The 24,700-nt window shown below is 39.7% G+C and overlaps 1 protein-coding gene across 9 annotated transcripts in view; it reads right to left on the bottom strand.

The window, feature by feature from the left end:
- The window catches only part of ABLIM1 (actin binding LIM protein 1), a 93,318-nt gene that overhangs the window by 22,383 nt on the left and 46,235 nt on the right, over window positions 1-24,700 (bottom strand). For 6 of the 9 annotated variants that reach the window (XM_035891483.1, XM_035891476.1, XM_035891480.1 and 3 more), the window contains exons 6-10: window positions 23,362-23,420; window positions 14,184-14,261; window positions 11,174-11,329; window positions 5,828-5,863; window positions 4,404-4,533 (exon numbers count right to left, since the gene is read on the bottom strand). In XM_035891483.1, coding sequence (XP_035747376.1) covers window positions 4,404-4,533; window positions 5,828-5,863; window positions 11,174-11,329; window positions 14,184-14,261; window positions 23,362-23,420 — 459 coding nt within the window. Of the gene's footprint in view, window positions 1-2,013; window positions 2,134-4,403; window positions 4,534-5,827; window positions 5,864-11,173; window positions 11,330-14,183; window positions 14,280-20,868; window positions 20,932-22,615; window positions 22,627-23,357; window positions 23,421-24,700 lie in introns of all 9 variants that reach the window. The other 3 variants (XM_035891475.1, XM_035891479.1, XM_035891474.1) reach the window with 2 other exon arrangements.

Genomic DNA, 24,700 nt, shown 5'->3' with positions numbered 1-24,700 from the left:
CACGTTCTTTATTGACTACTACTCTCCCAGTCTCCATGTTATCAGGGAACCCTGCAATACTATTCCATGTTTTCTTCCAGATCATTACCAAAAATTCTCCAAATTACTTTATCTGTGTACATTTTATAAATGTCTGAGTTTGTCTCAATGCTCTGAGGGAACTCAGCTTGCAGTGCTGAATTGAAACACAGAAGTATATTTTTGGGGTTTTTTTGAGTCGTCATCTTCTTCCACAGGGAGAAAAAGCAAAAAGAAATGAAAGCCCTGCAGATACTCCCACCACATTAACCTAGGCATGAAACTTAGGTCACCTTAAGAAGGTGCTTCTTTCTCTCAACCAACTATTAAGAAAATACTCTTTCAATTCAGCCATGTGAATTAGAAGATGTGGGTACCTGCTACTTGCCCCTTCTCAAATGTACCACATCCTCGGATGGTACACACTATCACAGTGGTATGAACTTGAGCTTCCAGGAGCTTTGCTGAGTTACAACACATAAATCCTGTCCAGGCCCAATACCTCTATGTAAAGTTTTCAGAAAATCGTGGATTCCTATAATGTCTTATGTGACATATCTGGTAAGAACCATACCCACACCCCTTTGTCTAGTGCTTGTAATGCCACTTGGCCTTTGGTACCGACAACTGAGATACATACCTATTTTACATGTCAGGTAATTCTTTGAAATCTGAAAACAAGAGGAAAGGACTTCCAATAGTTCTTCTGATTTATCTGTTGAAGAAGCTATTTTCTCAACAGAAAAAGAATGAAAATGCCACTTGAAAGAGTTGAGCATTACTTTGGATTTACAGCAAAGTAATGTTGAAATTGCAAGGATTATGAAGTAACTGCATGCTGAAATGAGCAGTGTATCTATTTTTAAGGGTCCCAATCTTTTAAGTTTGAAGTGAGATTATTTTTTTAATAGTGACATAATAGGAAAGTTGAAAGTGCATATTAACAAAAATCAGCTAAGAAAAGGCAAGAGTAAAATTAGTAATGGTGATCCGAATGCTTGAAGAGCTAGAACGTTGAGATCTATTAGCATTTCTTGAAAGTTCATGGCAACAACTTCCTTGCAACTGTTTTTGATTATCTCCAGTTTATGATTACCTACATTAATCAGTGGATGCAGAACAGAATCTATGTTCAACTTACTCAACTGACTCTTTTTGGGCTCTTGTAGGTGATATAAGCTATGACCTTCTCCCCCAACAGAAGAGACAGCACAGCCAGAGAGTGCTCCAATAGAAATAAAAGTAAAACCACATTCACAGAAAGCAAGAAAAAAACCTAAAAGCTTATTGAGCTGAACGATCTTCTTGAAGGGACACGATGAAGGAACAACCCTCCCCCAAATCAAGCCATGGAAAATAACAGAGGAATGACCAGATCCTCAGGTAGTGTAAATCTTTGCAACTCTACTGCCTTCAGCAGAGTCTGCCGATTCTCACTAGTTGAGGAGAGACCTAGAGGTTTTAGTTTTACTTTGTTGGGCATTAATTATTGCCAATGTAATTAACAATGATTAACTTCCTTGTTGCCATTGATCTTTATATAACCTTTTTTTTTTCTTCTCTATATTTTTGATCACCTTGCTCTCATCCAGGCAATATTTGTGGTCAATTTTTAAATGCATGTTTTAAGAATGTGGAAATAATAATTAAATGTGATATGCCAACTGCTGTAGTGTTTGTTATGTGCTGCTTTAGAAGGAAGGTAAATTAGGCACATATAGGTTCTAAATAGTAAATGATAATGCTTTCCTTTATATTTCTAATATGTAATTGCTTGATGACTCTTCAACTAGGGCCCTTAGAAATGACATATTTCCTCTGAAAAAAGGACATTATGTCTATTCTAACATAGTTTTAAGTGTAACAGCACATTTCAAGGCATGCTCAGCTATACAGCCAATGACAGCCTTACGGAGATACACCTTATTAGCTTTGACAGAATGCTAATAAATCTCCAGCCTGGAGGGTACTCCCTGGGGAGGCCTGGCTCCTTACCTTTGACATGGGGGATGAAGTGGTGTCGGAAGGGGGAGTTGGGGCGGGAGTCATGGTGAGCGGAGCTGAGACTGCTAGTGCGCAGGTATGACAACCGCTGCACACCAGTAGAGAGCAGCTCTGCGGCAGCAGGGAATCGGGGGGCAGAACAAAATGAAAACAAAGAAAAACAATAAGAGAAAGGCAGGGAAGGAGGCTTCAAAGGAAGAAAAAAAAAAGGCATTGAACAATTAGGATTCTGAAAAGAAGGAAGGAGGAAAAAAAAAAAAGGTTAAAGACGTACCAAAGGGTTCATAAATGTTAGACAAAATTACAGGAAGTATTAGAAGAGAGGCTCAGATTTGAACTGCATCGCTAATTTGGCGTAACATTTACTGGCTTAATGAGCTTCTGATCTATGCCTTGTTACCAAAAAGTAGCCTGCTACCAGCATGCAAACATCACAAACATTGACACTCAATTAGTTAAGAAAGCAGCTGTTTTGAAAAGTGCCTGACCAAAAAATGTCAGTCAAGAGGCATGCAAGCTGTTTTCTATTGTTTTAAGACATTCCAAAAATGCTGCCAACATCAGCTAGGGCACTTGCAGGAGGAAAAGGCTGCAAACTTTTTCAAAACTTGTAGCACTCAGATTTTTGAAGAACCTTATACTGACAACGTCAACACAGTGGTTCACTTCTCTCTCAAGGGCTAGCTGGGAGTCAAAGAGAAGTCACCTGGGGCCACTGGTTTTATTCAGTGAGAAATTATTCTTGCAAATAACATGATGATAAGAAGTGCCATTAGGAGAAAAATGGTAAATATACATGTGCTACTATTCAACATGAATAATCACTGTAGGAAAATTATAAAGTAGCATTAACAATTACCCCAAGGCAGAGTAGCAAAGATCACAATGATAAATTCTACAGAATTACTTCTGTGTCTCATGAGAAACAGAAACAGGTGAGCCAAAGATGAGATCATCTGAACAGAGATAAGTTTGAACAAATATCTTCTCAAAAAATCCCTCAGGCTGCAAACTTTGAAGATTTTACATTTGGATCCAAACTCTGGCTTGAGCCCATCCGCCCATTGCAAGAGTTTACATAAACAGAGACTGCTTCTGGGGAAGGTCCTTGACTGAACACAGACAGTAAAACTCAATCACAGCAAAGTCTGGAACAGGGCCTGGATTTGTTCTTATCCCTGATACGACTGATACAAATGGAAAAATCCCCTCAGAACGCCAGAATCAAGAGACAGAAGTTTGCAGCTTTTTCACGCTTTTAAGTCTTTTTTGGTTTCAGTTGTAATGTCATCTTAAAATGCAGTCATGTTGTCAGTACTAAGTATCAGACACAATTTGCTTCTGTGCCACCTCCTTTGGGTCCTTTAAATAAGGCATTCACTGACAGACACAATTAGCTGCTTTCAGCCCACCCCCACTAGGAAATGGCTACAGCATTCAAGTTCCACAGTGGTGGCTCTATTATAAATCTTTAATTTTAAAAATGCAGCTCCTATTGTATATGGGGTTTTGGCATCCCAACTGTTCAGCTGTAATCACCAAGGAAGATGGAACTGCACGATTGTTATCACTTAATTTAAAAATGGATCACAAAGATTTAATTCATTACCATAAACAATAAAATCAGTCTTGAAAAGTATTGAATGACTAGCAGTTAGAGATAAATTTTTATGCCATTTGGGTGTGGATGAACAGTTCATTCTCATATCTTGCTTTTATATTCACAACCAGTAATTTTGAATGCACTGGGAACCTGAATGACCTGTACATTTTCTATATTGTACACAGAACTTGTACATCACTGCTAAACCAGGAAAAGACATTTGTGTTTCTTAAATGTTCCTAGGTAATTGCCTATGGCTTTAATTAAGAAATTTACCTTGCAAACCGTGAGTCTATGTTTTGAAAAATGACTAGCAATTTGGAATATCTGGGGGTTTTGGTGCCGAATCTGAGATACCGTGGCTGCACCAAGCTTTAAATGAATTGTTTTTTAGGAGGGAGGAATCCTACATTGCTGACTTCTGTATAGTCAAGCAATAACTTTTGTTTCCAATATATTATACTCTTCCCAAATTCCAGAATGAAGTTTGTGATTCACTGCTGCAAATTTTTGCTCGCTTTCAGAAACACAATGATTTAAAAAATAATTAATCAGAAACAAAACCAGAAGATCCACATTTACGATGTAAGAAACACACATCAGCCTAGTACAAAAGACTGCATCGATCAAGAACAAAAAAAAGGGTAGAAAAGGGGATATTAAAATATGCAAAAATCCTAAATTTTCACTGCTAAGAGAAACAACCGCTTCGCTGCACCATTAAGAGACATTAAAGAAAGAATAGTCTTACATATACTTCTACTGCAGTTGCCCTTACCAGGTCTGTGGAAATGCTGAGGGGAACGTGACATGGTGGGTGTGTAGCTATGACGACTGTACACTGGAGAATTAATGGAGCCCTGACTAGTAGACCTGTGAATCATGCGATCCCGAACATCTTGATAACCCTGCAGAATAGAAGCATTGACTAATAAATGTAAATGTACATTACACATTTTTAGCAGCACTTAACTTTCATGGATCTGAAGACATCAGCAGAAGCTACTGAAATAACAATATCCCTTAAGCTTTCAACCTACTTCATTATCACTGTTCTCTAACACTCTGTTCCAAAGCCTCCAATCCATTTTTGTAGTCTGGGTCAGAGTTCAGTCTTGGAAGGTTCCAACTCCACCTGTAATTTCTATTAAATTCTATGTAATTCTAGATTTGCCCACATTCCTGTGACTCCATAAGGGAAGCTGCATTCAGAGTGTGTCTGTACATTCAGAGTACGCAGTGTACTGCACAAGACACACGGGCTGGCCTTCAGCTAGCTGACTTGGAGACCAGCAAGAGCTCAATAGCTGCAGCACAGAGCTCTCTGTGGCTTAATTTACCAGGTGTCTTGACTAGCTGCATAAAGAGGTATTTAGAATCAAAATTAGTTTCCCTTTGTATCTGAAAACATGACACCTTCTCGTATATAATTCAATTTACTTGGTTTCCTGGGAAAAAAAAGCTGATAAAAAACCCAAACCAAAAAACCTCAAAGCAAACAAAAAAACCATCCCCCCAAAACCCCATAAAGCAAACCAAACCAGGACAAGAGGGAAGGGACTGATGTTAATGAGTGAAGACTTACAAGAAATTTTAGAGTCACTTCTTTAGCATGTAGCAATTACTACAGCTTTTACATTGCAATAAGCAACACGCCCCAGCCCCAAAATGACAATGCTTCTGCAGTGGCATCTATTGTATCCTGACAAATGACTTCCCAAACGTTTCATGTCATTGTGATGTTCCAATTAACTCCCAGGGAAAAGCAAACCCAAACCAAACCATAATTATGTTTTCTTGAAGACAAAAGTGCAAATGTTTTAGTAGCAAACATGGCTTATTATTTAGATGCTTAAAGCAGCATTTTAGCTCATGTAAATCATCCAGCTCCTGAGATCTGAGACTGCCGGTGCCACCAGAAGGATGAATGTACAAGAAGTGACCTCTGCTGGACAAATGACTCTGATTTATAGAAAACGAATGGGTAGGAGTGGTAGCTTCATTTTTTTGCACAATCTGTCAGTAAGAACTCAATGTTTTCTTTTTATAGTTAATTTTTGTTAAGTTTCAATATTCAGAAAACATGTCTATGTGGCAAACAGACATGGATCAGACTGATAGCAAAATCAACACCTGCATTTGCTTAAGTGAATAACTCTAATCACAGTAAGATACTGCCCCCAAAGGTTCCACCAAACTTACTTCTGCAGAAGGGGTAGGTGATAAAGTCCTTGGAGACTGCAAAGACATAAAAATAAGGTTACCGAAACATCATTGTAAGTGCTGGGCCAGAAAATGGCAATCTAAACATTGCTGCAGATACACGGATATATGGCAACGTAAAATGGCAATGCAGAAATTACTGAGGCTATTGCAGCACTGGAATTTGCTTCTTCCACATTGGTCAGGAACTGGTCCATAAATTGTTGAAGCAATTAAAAGTTTCTGGGAGAATCTTTGTAAGTGTGATTAATTCAGTCAAATATCATGCACCATCATCTCTCAGCCATCTAATCATTGTGGTAATTAAAACATAGCTGTAAAGATCAAAATCAGAAAGGGTTATTAATTTAATAACCACGCCTGTTACAAAGAAATCTTTAAAGTGGAAATCAAAGGTAAATAATCTTAACTCAGAGCTTTGCATGGCATCAGAAATACAGAATAACTTCCAGGATGAAGCATGTTTTTCCTCCAACACACAGAGTCTGGCAAAAATGCGCTTCTCCCCAAGGCCTTAAATTTCATACCCATGCAAAGGAGTACGCAGTTGTCATCAACGTTTCTTTGATATGATCTCCTTTAAATCTCTGTGTTCTTCCATGGTTACATAAGGAGAATAGACAGGAATTACAGGCGTGTATATTGAAAGAACTGCACAAAGGCCAGTGGGCAGAAATATGCACAATATTATGAAAAGTTGCTACTACAGAGATAGGGAAACTGAGGCAAGAAATTCCTTTAGAAATTAAGCATAAGATCATGCATACGTTGATAATACAAAAAAGAATAAAGGCTGTGTATAATTACCAGTTATGTACCCTTTAATCATAAGACAGTCTGAAGCTGGAAGATCAGGATTTAATTATTTTCCTTGCACACTAAACTTCAATATTATTTAATTGCCATAACAGACTGGGCAAGAGATTATGCTTTTAAATAAGACCACAATTATTATAGAACTATACAGCTATTAAGATAATGTCTCAGAAGCAAAACTGCTGATTCTGGTCTAACTGTTACAGTAATATACAACAGCAGTAGTGTAAAACATATGCAGAATTTCTGGTAATAAATACCCAGCTATACATTTGGCACTGAGAGATCATTAACTCTCGTGGAGCTGATGACACTGTGAAGGCGAAGTATCCGAACAAAGGAGTGACATTTTTATTTGGGTACAGAACATCTCCTTTTCAGCAAGTTTCCATAAAGCTCTCTAAAGACTGCTTTTGTTACTTTCTAAAGCCTTGAATGTCTTTTACATTCTTGTTTTCCTAATCCTTATGACTGCACAAGTTCTATACAGCAAACCACTGTTTCATTATAGGTCTAACAGCAGCAGCCATAAAAACTTTTCTCCACATGGAACGTGTCGTACACGGTGCTTTGCAGCATCATTCTCCACAAAAACAACTGGGAATTATTCTAAAACTTCCGATACAAGTGAAAGAAGCACATGTTCTGATGTGCGTTCCCACATTTTTCTATTAGTAATTCATGTGTTACTGTAAAGAAACACATTTCTATAATCTGCTGTGGTTGCCTAGATGTTGAGGTAGTAACTACTGTAAAAGGTAGCCAGAGGAATCTATGACTGGGAAGGCATCCCAGAAAGTACCATGCTGAATCCATGACCAACCTTTCATGTATTTTTACTCCACCACTATCTGACATCATCTTGTTGCTTTTTGGGAAATGGCACCACACTCTGCAGCCAGCTTACAGTTTTATCATGCGCAGGTGAACTGCCATTATCTCAAACTCTGAGTCTGCCAAGGAGTGCTTGGTTCTTCACGGTTTATGAGGTCTTTTAAAATCTGGTCTACCACAGAAGTCTACACTAGTCAGTTCAAACCACACTGCGCAGTTGACTGAGAAGAAACAGCTCAGTTCCTGAGTAGTAAGCCAGTGGAAATACAAAGTGAGGAAAGGGAAAAGGGAAAAGGGAAAAGGGAAAAGGGAAAAGGGAAAAGGGAAAAGGGAAAAGGGAAAAGGGAAAAGGGAAAAGGGGGAAAAGGAACGGGAAAAGGAACGGGAAAGTCTGGTAGAGAGCCCGTACTGACCAAATTTACAGTAAAACTTCTACTTACTGCAACAGGCTCAATGCTCTATCACTTTGAGATCTACGGGGCTGCTCTAATGCCTAAAGTTGTTCAGGTCATTCTGTGCTCGGGGAAATTCCTGTGCTTTTACAGATGTCATTTTATAACACAAGTTCCAGCATTTCGCAGTGACCTCATTTTAATTGTCATTTTACTAAAGTACCAGGTAGAATGCCTGCTCCATTTTGAAGCATCTATCGCATAAGAAAAAATACTTTTCTCATTTTACGACAGCCTGTTCACCGGAAGTTGTTACACACATTCAATATTTTCAACAGACACAGAAGAGTAGAAACAAAGGACACGCAGGGAAAATCCTGCTTCTCTCCATATTTGTGCAGCAAAAGTCAGAGCTGAGAAAGGATGATTCCAGTGCTAGCCATGTTGCTGCTAGGGCAGAAGTTACAGGACATGAAGAACCTGTGCCAGTTTCTGGAAACCTTATCACTAAATTAAGGGTCAGTGTCAGCAGCAGATTTATTTACAGATCTCATTTCCTTTCTCTTCATCTCTTTTATATTAGAAGCTAAACCTCCTCTTCAAGAGCTCCCTTTCTCCTCCCCACTACCTGCTGGGGGATCTGTAACTGGTTCAGCCTCGTCCCACTAGATGGTGCTCTGCGGAAGAGTTTGTATCACAGACTTCCAGAAAAACAAGACTAGGATTTAACTGAACAAGAGAGACTATGAGTGAGAAACTTTTCAAAGCATTTCCCTTCCATTGCAATAAAGAAGAAACTCTCATGCTATGTTTTCTCACTTTCTATGGCTAAAGTACATAATTTTCTTGTAGCCCATCCCTATAATTAAGGTTTCTCTCTGCTACTGACTTAACTTTGGTGGCTCTTGCACATCTCCCTTGTACACCCAGAAATCTTTCTTAGATGACTTTTGTGATTTTTTTCTTTCTTTCTTTTTTTTTTTTTTTTTAAACGGGGTGAAGGGCATTTCTAGTGTACAAGCTTAAACTCAGGGTCCCCTTCTATTTAACACCACCACATACACACACTTTGCAAGGAGAATGCAGGTTAAATCACTCAAAGTCTGCAAATCCCTGCCAAGACAAAACATGTCACCTCCTTTGCTTTTTAAAGATGATGGTGACTGATGTATGATGTACCAAGACTGAGGTGTCACTTGATTACCACAACACAAACACAAAGTAAGAGATCACTCTACCCCAATGGGCTTGTGCTCTCATTAGGGCAAGGGAAGGGAAGAGAAACAGGTACAAAGAGGTGAGGTAACTTGCCCAAGGTGACAGAAGTCAGCAGTAGCATTGGGTGGAAAACCCAGATCCTCTGAAAAGAAGGTGAGAGCCCTTCTGTTTCCAGAACAAATTTCTGTAGTCACCAGAAATCAATTGGATTTAATGCTGGTGGAAATATGGGGTAAGAAATCCCCAAAGGCTTTTGCTTATCCCCAGAACAAGCGTTACGGCAGACAGCTTCCACCATACGGCTTTATCAGCTTTCACCATACTGCTTTGTCAGTGAGAAACGTCCCCTTAAGGATTAACAAATAGTTCACCTTCTCTGGGTGAGATTAGTTCCTCCTCTGTGACTAACAAGAGACTTGTGGTTGTAGAGGGTTTTGTGGAATGGATCAGGGCTACTGGAACCGGTCAGAGGTCACCAATGCACCTCACGGTGGTTTTGAACCACGTCAGCTGGATTCGCTACCAAGATAGATTTGAGAGGGGAAATTCTATAATATTCTGGCCCGCTATCTCTCATCTTATTCCTGAGCTGAACAGTCTCCTGAATTTCCAACTCACGTTATAATTTAAAAGACTGACCCTACAAAACATTAAAGAACAAAGCAGAAAAACTAAGGCAGCTCTGATCTGTTGCTAAGAGAGCCAATTATCAGTCACTAATCTGGGCATCCTTAGACCACCGGTGCCTGAATGGTTTACTGTACTTCCTTTTTCCTCAGCTCATTTTCACACTCAATTCAGTTAAGGTCAGTAAAGTCACTGAGATTGCAAGGAAGTAAATCCATTTCCTTGTCCATTTAAATTTGCATTCTGCAAGTCTGATTTACAGTCAGATGGTTTTACATGACAAAACCTGCTTCACAATCTGCATCGGAACCATGTAAATAGTAATGGCAGCTATGGAAGTTCACCGGAGAAAACTGGGGGACCCTACAACCTGAAAGATATCTTTACATTTAAGAGAATAAATTAGATCATTCAGGATACAAGAATCCTTACTAAATGTCAGCAGTTTAAAATGTGAGGCAGCTACTTCCATAATGCAACTAACCTGCTTTCCCAGGTGGAAGAGTGCTTCATCCTCACCTAGTTCAGATTTTATCCAGTATGTCTGGCAAAGTGCTCTGGAAATACATTTCCCTTCAATATGTGTGAGAGAAAGCATCCCACTGCTCTTAATCCTTTTACTGCCACAGAACATCATGGTATTCCTCATATTCAGTTGTGAATATCGATGCTGTACAGCATACCAGGTTGGCTTTTGCCTCACGTTCTGGACTTTGGTGTACCCAAAGACTAGGATATCCATGTGAGTTACGAGAATGCACATGCAGGCAGGCTGCAAACCTCCCCCTGCCATTCCTCTGCCAGTGGCTGGTGTTGATGTAGGTGTTTAATTGTGTGTTTAATTGTGCACTTTTGCACATGATTGTTCCCATTACACTGAGATCAAACAGACAACAAGCACTTTGAACAGCAGCAGCAACAATATCAAGGAGTGTCAATTAGAAACTGTTTCAAAAGAGGATAGAAGCGAAGCGGGCTTTGAATAAAGCTTATAGCAGAATGGGTTGCTTGTTGGTTCATTACCTCTCCAAGACTCTGTCTCTCCTGTCTGTCCTCGTAGGCGGAAGTGTAGAATGGCTCATAAGTAATTAGGTCTGGACGTTCAATGTCATAAATGGCCTTGACTTTGGGAATGGCTGCTAAATCCTTGTAATCAAGGATCTCATTGTCTACTTTTGCCTGAAGGTCTGCAACCCCCCCCCTGCCATTCCTCTGCCAGTGGCTGGTGTTAATGTAGGTGTTTAATTGTGTGTTTAATTGTGCACTTTTGCACATGATTGTTCCCATTACACTGAGATCAAACAGACAACAAGCACTTTGAACAGCAGCAGCAACAATATCAAGGAGTGTCAATTAGAAACTGTTTCAAAAGAGGATAGAAGCGAAGCGGGCTTTGAATAAAGCTTATAGCAGAATGGGTTGCTTGTTGGTTCATTACCTCTCCAAGACTCTGTCTCTCCTGTCTGTCCTCGTAGGCGGAAGTGTAGAATGGCTCATAAGTAATTAGGTCTGGACGTTCAATGTCATAAATGGCCTTGACTTTGGGAATGGCTGCTAAATCCTTGTAATCAAGGATCTCATTGTCTACTTTTGCCTGAAGGTCAAAGACAGAAGATAAATTAACTTACACAAATGCATCAGTAATTTCTGGTTTATACCATTCATGATTTTTGTGTATTTGTTGTCACATCGTTGCTATGGAAAACCCTTCTTGGCACTTCACATGCAAAGTGATTGCTTCTTGTTCTTCTCCAATAGGCCTCCTCTGCACACAGAGTTTTCTCAGTTTAGGAAAGAATATGGCATATAGAGATCTAATACAAAAATGTCTTATCCCCAGCAGCGAGCTGGAAACTTCAGCTCCACAAATGATTCATTTTGTGGCCTCAGGCAAGTATTTTCACCTTTCTGTTCTTGTTTTCCCATATTTAAAAATGTGTGATAACATCAACTTAGTTTGCAGATTACAGAGAGGATTCCATGCAGAAGACCACAGACAGAAAGCCAACTTGTAACTGTGCACACGAGAGGAAATACAACTTATTACAAAGAAATAAAAAGGCTAGCAGGACTATTTGTCAGGACTGGGTATCCAAACTGCCAACTGAAATTATTATATGGCACTTGTTACTCAACCTGCAAGCTTCTGAGTAAGCATATATTGCTTACTAACTGCATACTACATGGTACTAACATTGACTATTTTTTCCACTAAAACTGCAAGGATCTCTTGACAAGTTAAAAAAAAAAAAGCAGCAGGAAATCAGTTCCAAAGACAGCTGCAGAAGGAGCTAGAAAGTGGCCTTACATATAGTTGAGGTAGTTAATATCTTTCTTTACTTAAAAGAAGTCTTGTTAAAAAAATTTATCATACATTCTTACCTACCTTACAGAAATACATTTGATGATTAGAACTGAAAAAGAATATTCAAATTGGGTTTCAACTCTTCTACTAGGTGTTTGATTTATTCATAGTAGGCTGCACAAGGAAACAAGGCTGATCTGTTTCTACTCACATTCAGTTCCATTCTTCCTGAGTACTAGCACCTAGTATTTTCAGATTTAAGTGCATTTGCCTTCCCAAGGTCTCCTAACAGCCACTGGTCTTGGCGGTTCTTAAGCAATGCCATATAGCAGAAACAGTACAAAACATTTTTTGATAGAGAAGCAAGGTTTGAAGTTCAGTTTCTAAAAATAGCCTCAAATCTGTTTTGTTTTGACTCACCAGATATAACAAAGTACCTTAAGCCAATTTAATCCTTAAATATGTAGGTATATTAATATATGTTATTTCTGTAATACTGTTACCACAGTCTGTTAATGACCTGGAAATATGGCTGAAATATTAATTTATATTGTACTAAGAAATATTCTTAATACAATATAAATTACCATTGATATTTTTGTAGACCCCGCTGTAGGCTACTACGCTGCCCTGCAGACTGCTATTGAGCAGCAGTTACATTTCATAAGCTACACCTTATGAAGTTGATATTCCCAGCAAAACAGCAGCTCTCCAGGACATGCTCTGTTGTGATATCTGCAGCGTGAACATTTTTAATATATCAGCTAATTTTTCAGTTCTTGTTGAAATGCACTGAACAACTGGCATTTAACACAAACTCAGGACTTGAGATTTGTAATTTTGGTAATTTTTCTGCACTATTACACAAGTAACCGATAAATTTTTGTGTTTTACACTACATTTTCATCTACATAATCTTAAGGTTATCTATAAAATCAGTGATTCAGCATTATGCATAGGTAACAGAAAAGAAAGTCTGCCCTGTAGTCTGCCTCTTCTTCCCAGCATACCTTCATCTTTGCTCCCCTCATAACGGACTCACTCCCACTAACTCGCCTCCCTGGGATTTTCTTCCTTAGCTGTTATCTTCCACGTCTGCCTTGGATTTTGCGCAGGTTATCTGACAGCGTATTTTATATGAGGACAAAGTTTTTATGGACTTTCAAGGAACAGGACTCTTACAGGGATGTAAATTTTTGGAAGTGTCGGTTATATGCATGGAAATACAGCAAGTTTGAGAAGGCTGAGCTGTTGTTATTCACCAAAGTACATTTGAGCTGATATTCTTTCTCCTTAGAACTGGATTAGTACAACCACAAAAGATGACTTTTTTTGACCCTGTGGACTTCTCTGCCAAGAAAAAAAACCCCAAAAGGTACTGACGCTTACAACACTGAAATGCCTGAAAAAGTGGTATGAAAACAGGGGAAAAACATTGTTCCTTTAAAAATTTTGGGCCAATCTTCTGCTAATGTATTTCCACTTTTAATTTCTAAGATCTTAGAGGCTGAAAAGGTACCAGTAATGAGGCCAAGAAGTGAAAGAGATCCTCTAAAATAATGAAAGAGGAGGCTTGATTACTGAAGGAATCGTATTAAACACTACCTCTCAGGGAACCACAAATAAAATAGTATATCAATAGCTTTGCATTTTCAGCACTGTTAGTTTAGTAAAAGAAGAATGCTTACTATAATTTTTGTTCTTAAACTAAAACCACCTTTCCTTCCACAACCAAAACATCTGACTTTGGAAACAGAAGGTGTTGTATCAGCCAGGCTTCTTGTAGCGTAGCTGATGCTCCTCCCCACATCCTGCAACTGCAGACAGCAGATCTCTCAAGAACTGCTTATCGAGGTGCACATAACCCCTAACAGAGTCAAATGACCTGTCTGCCTTCTGTCCCTCTTCACATCACTGAGTGACTTCAAGAGATTGACTTTATCTTTCTAAGGGAAATGTGACCTGGGAAAGGCCTACCCTGCTCTTGAAATGCGGGAGTTATACAACCAAATGGTGTGAATTTTAACAATTTAGCCATTAGAATAAACGCATTAGCATCAGTATAGAAGTGATTAATTTCAGCATAGAGTCTTTCACGTGCAAGCAAGGGATCAGCAGTGTATTCATCAGAAGGAATACTTACATAGATAGTGTGGCCTGGAGAGCCAGGTATACTGGAACCTGGTCTGGAATAAATACTTTCTGATGATGTTCTTGTAGGCTGAAAAACAAAAAGTAACTTTTCAGAAACCTGAAGCCATTAACATTGGTAATTTTGGTTTTTAGTGAAGAAATCTGCATACATCTTGAAATTAACTGAATTTAGGAAAAAATGTCAACACAAATGCAAGCATTCTGGCAAATTTCACAATCTTGTGAGGCAAGTGGGCTTTTTTTTTGGTAGGGAAGGAGTGCTGTGAGAGGGGAAGGACGTTTTCTAAATTGTACAGTGTAAAAGACTGACAACAATAATGAACAAAAATCAAACAACACCTGCCAGAGACACTGCAAAGAGCCATACAAAATACAATCCAGAATAGTCCTGCTGGTCATTTTATCAAAACGTTAGTTCACAAACAGCTAGAGGTACCAGCAGTTCAGCAGACAAAACTGTTGAGAGGAGCACAGCACACACGTTATCACTTTCCAGCTATTCCATCCCTGGATTTCCATTATGAATACAGAACTGAATTCAGTCCTTCCAAGCAGAAGGACCAGAAATCCTTGGCTTGGAGTAGTTCCCTACATCTGCAGCACAATCTAGATGCAAAATGAAAGCTAAACTGTTGATTGAAATGTCATGATTTGTGCAAAAAACCTGACGTTTAATGACAATGTCCTGTAAACTGAAATTCATGAGAACAGTCACACCTCTACAGAGCGAGTGCTGTTACACATTTAATAGATTTTCCAACACTTCATTAGGACTAAACAGACACTGATTCCCTGGGAGAAGTTTTGTGAGAGGCGACAAAATAACTTATCACTGACATGTGGGGATCCTGAAAAGCTGCTGAATTTGAAAAACATCTATTCGATCAAATGTCACCCGGGCTGTTGTGCAATTACTCCTAAATTTGGCATGCAGCAGACACAACTGGGAAACCATGAACAATTTTTGCTCCCTAATTGACTGCAAAGAACCAAATTCACCACAAAGCAATGCATCAGCAGATGACTGACAACACTAATGCAGTGGGATGCTTCAAAGTCACTGAATATTGAATCTTGGGAAATAGTCTTTACCTCGTCACTTTGTGACATTGAACTAAGGGACCTTCAGGCACACACTGAAGAGAAACAAGGCTTGACAGCCTGGCTTGCTGATTTTTCATATTAAGTATCTGGAGTGAACACAACAAGGCTACTGGACCTTTCTTATCTCTCAGCATACATTTCCTGAAAGGATCCTTCAACAGAACCCAGAGTCTTTCTACCTTTCATTTCATAGCCAGGAAAGCTATTGGAACCATCAGTATAAAAATGCTGAAGACTAGTTGTGGATCATACAGCAGGCTTTCTCGGACTTCATTTGTGGAAATGAAATCACCACATTCAGGGAGGGTCAGAGGAATAAAAGGCTTTGAACATGTTCCACCAAAAAACGTGAAGATTCAGATCAAACAGAGCAGATGTGGCCGTGGACTGACACAGTCACAAATCCTCTCCAGAGCATATCTGAGAACACTTTCTCAGCTGGACCTTTATGTCTTTCTTTCCTTTCCCCTCTGTAGCTGCAAATTCCTACATGCCAAAAGGGAACAGAAATTTCTCATCTGCCCTTAAGCTCATCCCATGATGCAATCAAAGCAAAAAAACCACCAACAACCACTTGTTTCATGGAAGTGTTACAAGAATTAAGCTGGAAAATCTGGCTGTTGTTGAGAAACACTTTATTCCCCCTTCCATTCTGCCATTTCACACCACTGTCTGTCTGAGTGGAGACACATGTAACGTGTTGCTGCAGTTGCTATGGAAAACAATTGTTTTCATTACAACATAGGGAACAGAATTAAGTAGTTGAGGTACTGTTAGGGGTGCCTCTGCTACCTTTGGCTTTTGGCAGACATACTTTAAGAGTTTTGTCTGCTCAATTCTCCCTGTCGTAGGAAAACAAGCGTTAGAGGCAGTTAGGGCTTCTTCCCACTTGGCATGCCCTCTGAGTTGCTCTTTGCTCTGGATCTTTTATAATCACTTCAGAAAACAAGAAATCCTCAGCCCTCAGTCCATCTCCTTAGTCTCATTTCTTAGTGTCACTGCTAAAAACCTTTTCAGCACAGGAAAATTCACTTGTATTTATCACTTCAGTTAATTTATTAAAGTTAGACACCCTAGGAAGATAGTCTCAGCCACATCCTGCTAACAACTTTCTTAGGTGCTCTTGACCCTGGAGTACAGGAGCAGTTGTCAGATGGACTGGCATGTTGTAGCACCTGTTCTTCGTTTCCTCACTGTGTTTCTGCTTCAAGTTCCTCATTACCATCCCATTAACACATCTGCAAGCCAGATATGTCACCCTTTAAAACCACTTTTCTATTTTCTGTAATTCTTCCTGCGTACATCAATTTTACCTTCTGTCTATTGCAAAGCTCCATGTTTCCTGGGTAGGATGCCATCCTGGCAGCCACTGCCTCAGCACACATCGTTCCTCTCCGAGGAGCTTAATCCAAGCAGACCTGGAACTCTGTGGCTCCTCTATCTGTCCCCAGTCTTGTATCTTGCTTAAATTTACGACATACCCCTGAAGACAGCGCATGAAAAAGAGGACCTCTACATCTGCTCACCCTTCCTGCCTCACTTTGCCCTATATCTTGTTTTGAATTAGACAGACTGTTTCCATTGCAGATGGATAGCTATTTCCTACTCTGCTGCTCCCACATGGTCTGGAATCCTTCACAGCTTTGCACTTTCCTCTAAAGACAATTGCATTGCACTTAAAAACATTTGTGCTGCTTGCCTTAACAAACATACACTAAAGATTTCTTGATATAAGCTGTTCCTCTGGCATATTTTTAGTTGCTATGGTTGGCTACTCTCCTAAGAGGAGCCTAACAGCTCCTGACTGAAAATCTGTGACGGGGTATGGCTTTTAGATTGTACATTACATCTCCATTAGCAGTCGAGAATCCCTGCCCCTGTGTACCACTGTTGTGACTTTATGTCTTAAATAGGTGGCAAGAGACACACTGGAGGTCAAGTTCTCAATTGATGCAACTGCAGTGGGGTGCAAATTCCACCTTAGAGGGGAGCTGATCACAGTACAGGTAAAACGGGAATAGCGGCTATCCCTGATTTAACCTTTAACCTGCAGGGGAGATACCATGTGAGCATCTCTTGCACACATTATTGGAAGAAGACAGGTAAAGAAATTAATGAAAACACCCTTCAATATGAATGCATTAATTTAGAATTATTTCCTTCTATCGCAATAGTCCTATGACACTTTTTCTATGCTCCCAGCAACAAAACAAGTTAAGCTCCATTACTTCTACAAACAGATCTGGGACACTCTTTACATGATCATTCTTGTTCCCGAAGATTTCAAATAGAGCTTTTCATAATGCCACCTTTGTGCGGAGACATTTAAAGCAAATTTCTATGAAGAACTACAACTAATCTTTTTTTTCTTTTCTTGTGGTGCATGACCTTTCTCCACATTTTCTGCCAGAAGTCTCATCTCTTTTTTTCTTTCCTCTTCCACCAAAATGGATGTAACATTAGTAAATATATCAATATGGGATGTCTGTACCAGATACAGGAAGTCTATGAAGTATATGAAAAAAATCAATAGAAATTCAGTCAATAGAAATTCATCTATGCCATTAAAGGAGCCCAAGGAAAGAACCAGATCACAATCTAAATTACCTGCAAGACCTTTCAGTATTTCCAACTTTATCACAGACTTCTTATTTTTATGTTTCTGCTCTTCATTCCATGCATTTGTCTTCAATGCAAAAGTTCTTTACCAATTTCATTTGCAGATTGGCGGAGGTAACACCAAATGTCATGCTCATCCTATTAGGTTCACTGTGAATTTCAACGCTCAATTATCATATCACCCATGCATATGCCCCAAACTGATTAACTTGTAATTAATATTAGATTGCAAAGCTTAAGATGTTCATCTGCATTTACCTCAGTTTGTCAAGTCATCATGCATGGCACATCATGTAAATAAATAACTACTTAAAAAAAAATCCACACTAGAGCCATTCACATCATCCAGATGCTGCTACAATGTGGTGGCTCTGGCTTTCTCAGGCACAGATGTTCAGAATCATGCTCGATAAAAACTTAAAAGTGCAGGCAACCAGATCAAAACTGATCCCAAGAACATCTGGCCAAATGGATGCACTACTGTTTAACAAAGGCATTGTCAGCATTGTTTACAGTACCTGCCTTAGCTTTTTGATAGAGTTCATTATGCAAGGTGGTGATAATAGCTGCAGAGGAATGAATATGTTTTCACTTAATAACATTAAACATTATAGCTTAAGCAAATTCTTTAAACCTCAGAAGCTACTTTAAGTGAAGCACGTTTATAAATAAGCTAATAGAAGATTAGGATGTAACCTATTCTACTAGGCAGACACAACTTTGCAATAGCAAGGAATTTGTATTTCTCAGTACAACATCTGCTACTCTGACTACCTGCTTCATAAACTGCACGGTTTTACAGTTATTTAGGACTTGGAACCAGCGTTCATTAAACAAAGGCTTCCTATGGATTTCAATAATTTCCAGTGGCCATGTACAAGACCAGTAAAGCACCTCGGTGTTAAGCATTCATTGTGCCCATCTGCTAGTTTAGCTGTACCTTCTCCTTACAAGAGTGACTCCTTCAAATGCATGCATTCATTATTTCTCTGCCTAAAAAAACTACACTGTGTATGCATCAAGACAAAACTAGTGAACAGATTTAGTTGAAACTCACACAGACACACATGTTAATAGGTTACAACTAATGTTTTTTCCCTTCTAGACACAAAGGCTATAGAGAAGAATGAATTTTCAACACATAATCATCGAAGGCACGTTGCTACCTCTTTAAACTCTCTTACAAGACTACTGATGCAAACATAGCCTTCACCAAGAGCAAGTTAGGTGGAAAGCAGAAGAAAATGTGGGAAGACCAGAACATACTGAATTCAACAGCAGACTTCTCAGAGAATTCACAGGATTTCACCCTACAATTTTCAACCTACAATTTTAATGTGCATTTCAAGCCTTTGGCCCATCTTTATAGCAACAGCAATGATAGCATCTTTGTGTCTACTCTGCAGAACAACACTTGAAGCCAAAATCTGCCTTGAATTACACTTTGTATAATCATCACATAAATCAAAACAGATTTTAATACTGACCAAATTTACACAAGAGGATATTCATCTGACTCTCAGCTATTTGTATCCTACACTGTCTACAAAGCAAGAAAGAGAACATGCTTTTATTTTGACGTGAGCTTCTCCTATTTTGCCTTGCATAGTTTTCTAATACATTAGATTGGATTTATTTTTTTCATCCTAAGGCTCTTGGATTTCAACAATGGAAACTCAGACTCGTGCATGGTAAGCTGAATGCAAAAAGTCACTACACTGGCCTAAAAGAGGAGTGAAATGGTCCCGCAGTTTGCTGTTCTCGGACTCCAACAATGGATTCCATAAAGTCTAGGACTGAAGAAACATTGTCCTCCTTAGGAGTGCTGATAACACATCTTTATAGCTATATTTTCTTGATACATATTTCTGTGGCTAACAGATAGAGCGACGTTCAAGAGTGGTTGATGCATTGCAACATCCTAAGTTAACTGAGTAAAGTACCGTGCAGGACAAAGGGCAGGGGGCTTGCATTAACTGCCACTGAATCACAGCACTGGATTCAACCATAGAACACTACCCTGCAGGCTGCATCTAGCACAAATATCCTGCCCTGGCTGATGATACAACTATGTCTGCTTTGCAGTTAAGAGACATGAAGGCAGCACGAGCAGACACAATGGAAATCCAGTGGCACGGACTCTATCAGCCTGTCTGCCCACCGCTAGCCTGTACTAAGTCCATACCGGTACCTTCTTACTTCGTTATCGAGTGCAAGCTACCTCAGGTGTGCCTGCAAGCAGTACAGCCATATGTCCCCCCACAGCAGACACAGCTAATACATAAGCGCTGCCCTAAAGGAGAAGAAATGGAAGTGGGTGGTGTTTGTAGGCGCAAAGCAAACTCAAGGAAGTCTGAAAGTATAAAGTCCAGAATCAAGAGGACAGGCGGGATTCTCCCAACTCGGACATGGATGTGCCCTGGATTGGAGAGAGGCAGATCCAAACCTGGAATTCTGTAAATATTTTCTCAACTAAAGTATTAATGTGTAATTGGTCAATACATATAAAAAGAAACTGATTTAACTGATGGCATTTTTTTAAAAAAGCATGAGCCACTGTTAATGAAAAACTATTTCTTTTTAACCATTTCTTTAAAGTCAGATGCTTTTTGCCATTTTAATTTGCTTCATTCACCCTATTTTTTTGTTTTAGAAGAAAAACTTTCTGTAACGCTGAAAGAACAATACCACAGCCCCCAAAAGCTCACCTGAATCTAACAAAAAATATAAATATAATTTTAAGCATTTCATTACACAAAATAAAAAATTGTGAGAATTAACAAACAACACTGCACCACATGATGCAAAATACAGCGTCAGTGCCCAGGGTGGCAAGTGATAGCAGGAAAGCTGTGTGGCAGAAGTAGCAGCAAGCGCAGCGAATGACAATAATGAAGAATCTTCTCAGTAAAGAAGACCATTATCAACACTATGAAAACACAACAGCAAACCTCTGCAGAGCGTGGCCTGCGCAGAACCAGACTCTTTGGATAAAAGAACTCAGATGAGGAATGCTGTCATGAAACACAAAAGGGAAAAAAGAGTGAAAAGGAAAGCAGTTTCCCCAGCTCAGTGGTTAAGCTCATTTTTTCAATCAAGTTACTAATACCTACTTGCTAGATGATAATCTATGCATTATAATATCTATGTTACCTATTAATCCCTGCAGAATCATGAACCGCCAGACAGTTGTAAAAAATCCTAGGCAATATATGTTTTTAGCATACGTATGGTTGCTTTATTTTGTACTTGTTTTGGCTTTGTAATCCTCCATAAATACCCAGTGGGAGGAAGATCTAAAGCAACCGTTGTTATTATGAACTCCCTCTCAGATCCTGACCAGCTAGAGGGCTGATTAGTTTGTACCACAGTTAAGTTACTGAGAGAAAACAGAACTTGCTGAACACTTCTAAAGCAACTTCAATGATAAAAGGGCTTTTTGTTTTGTTTTGCTCTATAGGGAAAGGAAACCCAGCAGAGCAAAGAGGCCAAGTCACTGGCTTTTTGCAGAACCACCAGAAAATCTAGGCCTGACTCTGAAAGTGGCTATATCATATATCTGTCAATTCACAAACCAGATTCTGATTCTCACATCAGGTCTAAATGTATGTCATCAAGAAACTGAAAGTCAATCAAAGGACAGTTTGCAATTTAGCGGTGACATGTTCAAATAGCACATAGTTCCCCAGTTGCATTCTTTTCTGTACCTACCTGTTTGCTACTGCCTTCATATGAGTCAGCAGAAGGAAACGTGTCAAAGTGAACTCAGACTGATTTTAAAATAAGGTGTCTGACTTTGCACTGGAGTAGAGACTATCTGTGATGTACAGCTGAAGCTAAAAATTCTCCATCTCTCCAGCTAACTTCAGTACAGTGCATTTGTGAATGCCTTTTAAAGACATATTAAACCTCTGCACGGAAGCTCTCATCCAGGAACAAGGTGGCCTTGGATAGCTGTGCCACAACATACTCAGATGTGCCCTTAATATGCATTCTGTCGCTTCGCTTCATTTTCCTCCAAGAACTCACTTAGGCAAAGTCTTGCAGGTGGATGAATTCATTTACTTCACTCACTTCAATTAAAATTAGCTGAGGGGGAAGAAGACTGACATGCTCGAATGTGTGACAGAGAAAAGGAAAATACTTGAAGAGGACTTTGGCCATTTCCATGGGGAGTGGAAATTAGCCAACGGATTTATAAGGTCAGCTGGAGAAGGTTTGTAAGGGCTGCAGTGTAGTCAGGAGTGCTTTGATAAGACTCTTGGGTCCAAGTGAAGGGGAGGTATTGTACCCTAACCATTCACTACAAAGCATAAGTGTTCTGATGCTATCTTATATTCAAACTGTTAAATGAGGAAGAAAATCCAGTCTGGCATAATTTTCCATTTTCTTACAGAAAGTCAGAACAGAACAATGTGCTAATGCTGGATGGTACCCACAGTGATGTTTGGCCATCCTAGATCTCATGCCCATCTAGGGCGAATTATACTTCTGTGTTATCAGTACAGCCCACACTGACATGAACTCTGCTCCACATGGATTTATCTGCACGTTACCTGCGATCATAGTAAATGCTCTGCAGGGGATGTTTAACAGACTAGTGCACCTGAACAAATTCTAAAGGATGTGGCTTCCTGTGAATGAGCCACACACAGATCACAATTCACAGCATATCCTATGTATCTCCATGCCAGTAACTCTTAAGTTTCCTTGTCTGAAAGACATTTATTCATATACAGTCTCTAATATTCATATCCAGAAAAATGATCAAAGTTTAAAGGACCAACTGAGACATCAAAAAGAGTAAATTGTCCAGAAAATGAATTAGTGAATATGGGCTTAGAATTGCCTGATGCACGCAAAAAGCCAGGCTCCAGCATTTATCAGTGCAGCACTACTGCCATCAAGGCTTTGATCCAGAAAGTTTGTCTGGATATGCTGAGGCGATTCCAAGGGTAATGGCAGCAGCTCTTCCTGGTATTCAAATTAGGATCACTTTAGGCTGGGGTTTATTTCAACGGCAAAGGAAGAAGAGTCCATATTGTCTAAATGCTGTAAATAACCACGCAGAACAGGGGATAATTATAAAGCAATTATACAGGTGTGCAAAAATACTGAAATATATCATAGCATTTGCCCTGTTCACATTTTCTCCTTAAGAGTCTTTCTTCCAGTAATTGAGATATGAAATGAAGTGTTTAGAGACTTTGCCATGTCTGTATGTCAGTAAATGATACTATCTTTAAGGCAGTGCACTGAGACAGGTATGTGAAGATGGAGAGCCTAAAAATCAGAGCAATACCTCTGAAGTACCTCCGCTGTTTATTCTGCCAGAGTAGTGACAGCTATGTGAAAAAAACATGGGAAAATTCACTCTTTAAAAAAGCATTCAGTTATTGTGTGGGCAAAATATCTGGTGTGCCATTGCCACGAATTCAGCTTACCCGTAGCTTATCTTCAGTCTTAGTGGATTGCTTACAGTCGGGATGCCAGACAGTGGAACCTGAGGGAGGTAAAAAACCATCTTTATTCACAGTAAAGCAGATGACTTCCAGTCATGACAAGTCAGTTATTAAAGAGAATCCCTTCATTTCATCAGATGGTGAATCTGTATGAACTATGCAAGTAATTCACATTCAATTCTAGCTCATGGGAAATACAAGTGAAACAAAAAAAAAATATTCAAATCCCAGGCCCATCTATAGCAGCCTCTTCCTGAGGCTGTCAAAGCACTTTGCACACATTCTTAATTAAAACTCAAACAGCCTCAAGCAGCAAGTCAGCAAGCACCAGCTGGAGGAACTGAAAGACAGAGGGTTCCTCTGGGCAGGATGGAGGGTAAGCGCAAAAGAACTGGGCCATGGCTGCCTGATCTGTTCTTCCCTTATGTACTGCACCACACGTAAAAATAAAGTTCTGATCACAAGCCCATTAATACTGGGAAAGTCCTATGACTTCCCTGAGTGATAGGTATCATATTCAGGTACTGTAAAGTATTACTCAGATCACCTCTCCCCTGCAATTATGCAAAATGCAACAGGAAAAGCAAAATTAGAAAGTTCACAACACAGCAAAGTCAGGGCTGTATCTCAACCAATGCACTAAGCTAGAGAGGCCAGTATGACGCAGGTGGTACAAAGCAGCATGTGAAAGAGCCTCTCTGCAAACCACAGTGTACCATACACACATTATTTCTACCCCTTGCTCTCCAAGGTCAGTGGCATGTGTTACGCTGGAACTTCCACATGGCATATTCCAGCTACACATCCTACTAAAAAAGGCAAGGCTTCTGCTGTTCGTGTCCCAAAACATGGGATTGTCTCTTATGCTGTAAAAATGGAAATATCTTGCTGTCCCCAAGGGCTGAGTAGTGACAGGGGCAAGGAGCACTTCCATCCCATTTCAGTTCTCCTTTGAAACAGAGTGTAAACTGTGGTCACTGCTGGGAGCTGCTGGCAGGTATCAGCCAAGCTGAAATGGAGCAGAAGCTAATGCTGATTTTTAACAGTGACTGCAGCTGCAGTCAAATTCAAACTTCATTCCAGTCACCACAAAGCCAATACAGAGCCTTGTCAGTCTGCAGGGGGGGACCATCACCTCTTCACTCTGTCCACAAAGAAACCAAACAGAGCAAAGTCCAGGTCTCCTGCTGGTGACTATTAGCTCAAGTGCAGCCAGAGGAAACCCCACCCTCAGAGCCCAGGAGAGGGATGGGTCAGGGCCCCTGGAAATTTTGTTCTAACGAGCCCTACATGGCTCGGTACAGAAGTAAAGACCAGCAGG

This window comes from Egretta garzetta, unplaced genomic scaffold (genome assembly GCF_000687185.1).
Source record: "Egretta garzetta isolate BGI_Z169 unplaced genomic scaffold, ASM68718v1 scaffold273, whole genome shotgun sequence".
Lineage (NCBI taxonomy): Eukaryota > Metazoa > Chordata > Aves > Pelecaniformes > Ardeidae > Egretta > Egretta garzetta.
This window is presented reverse-complemented; position numbering and strand designations above follow the sequence as displayed.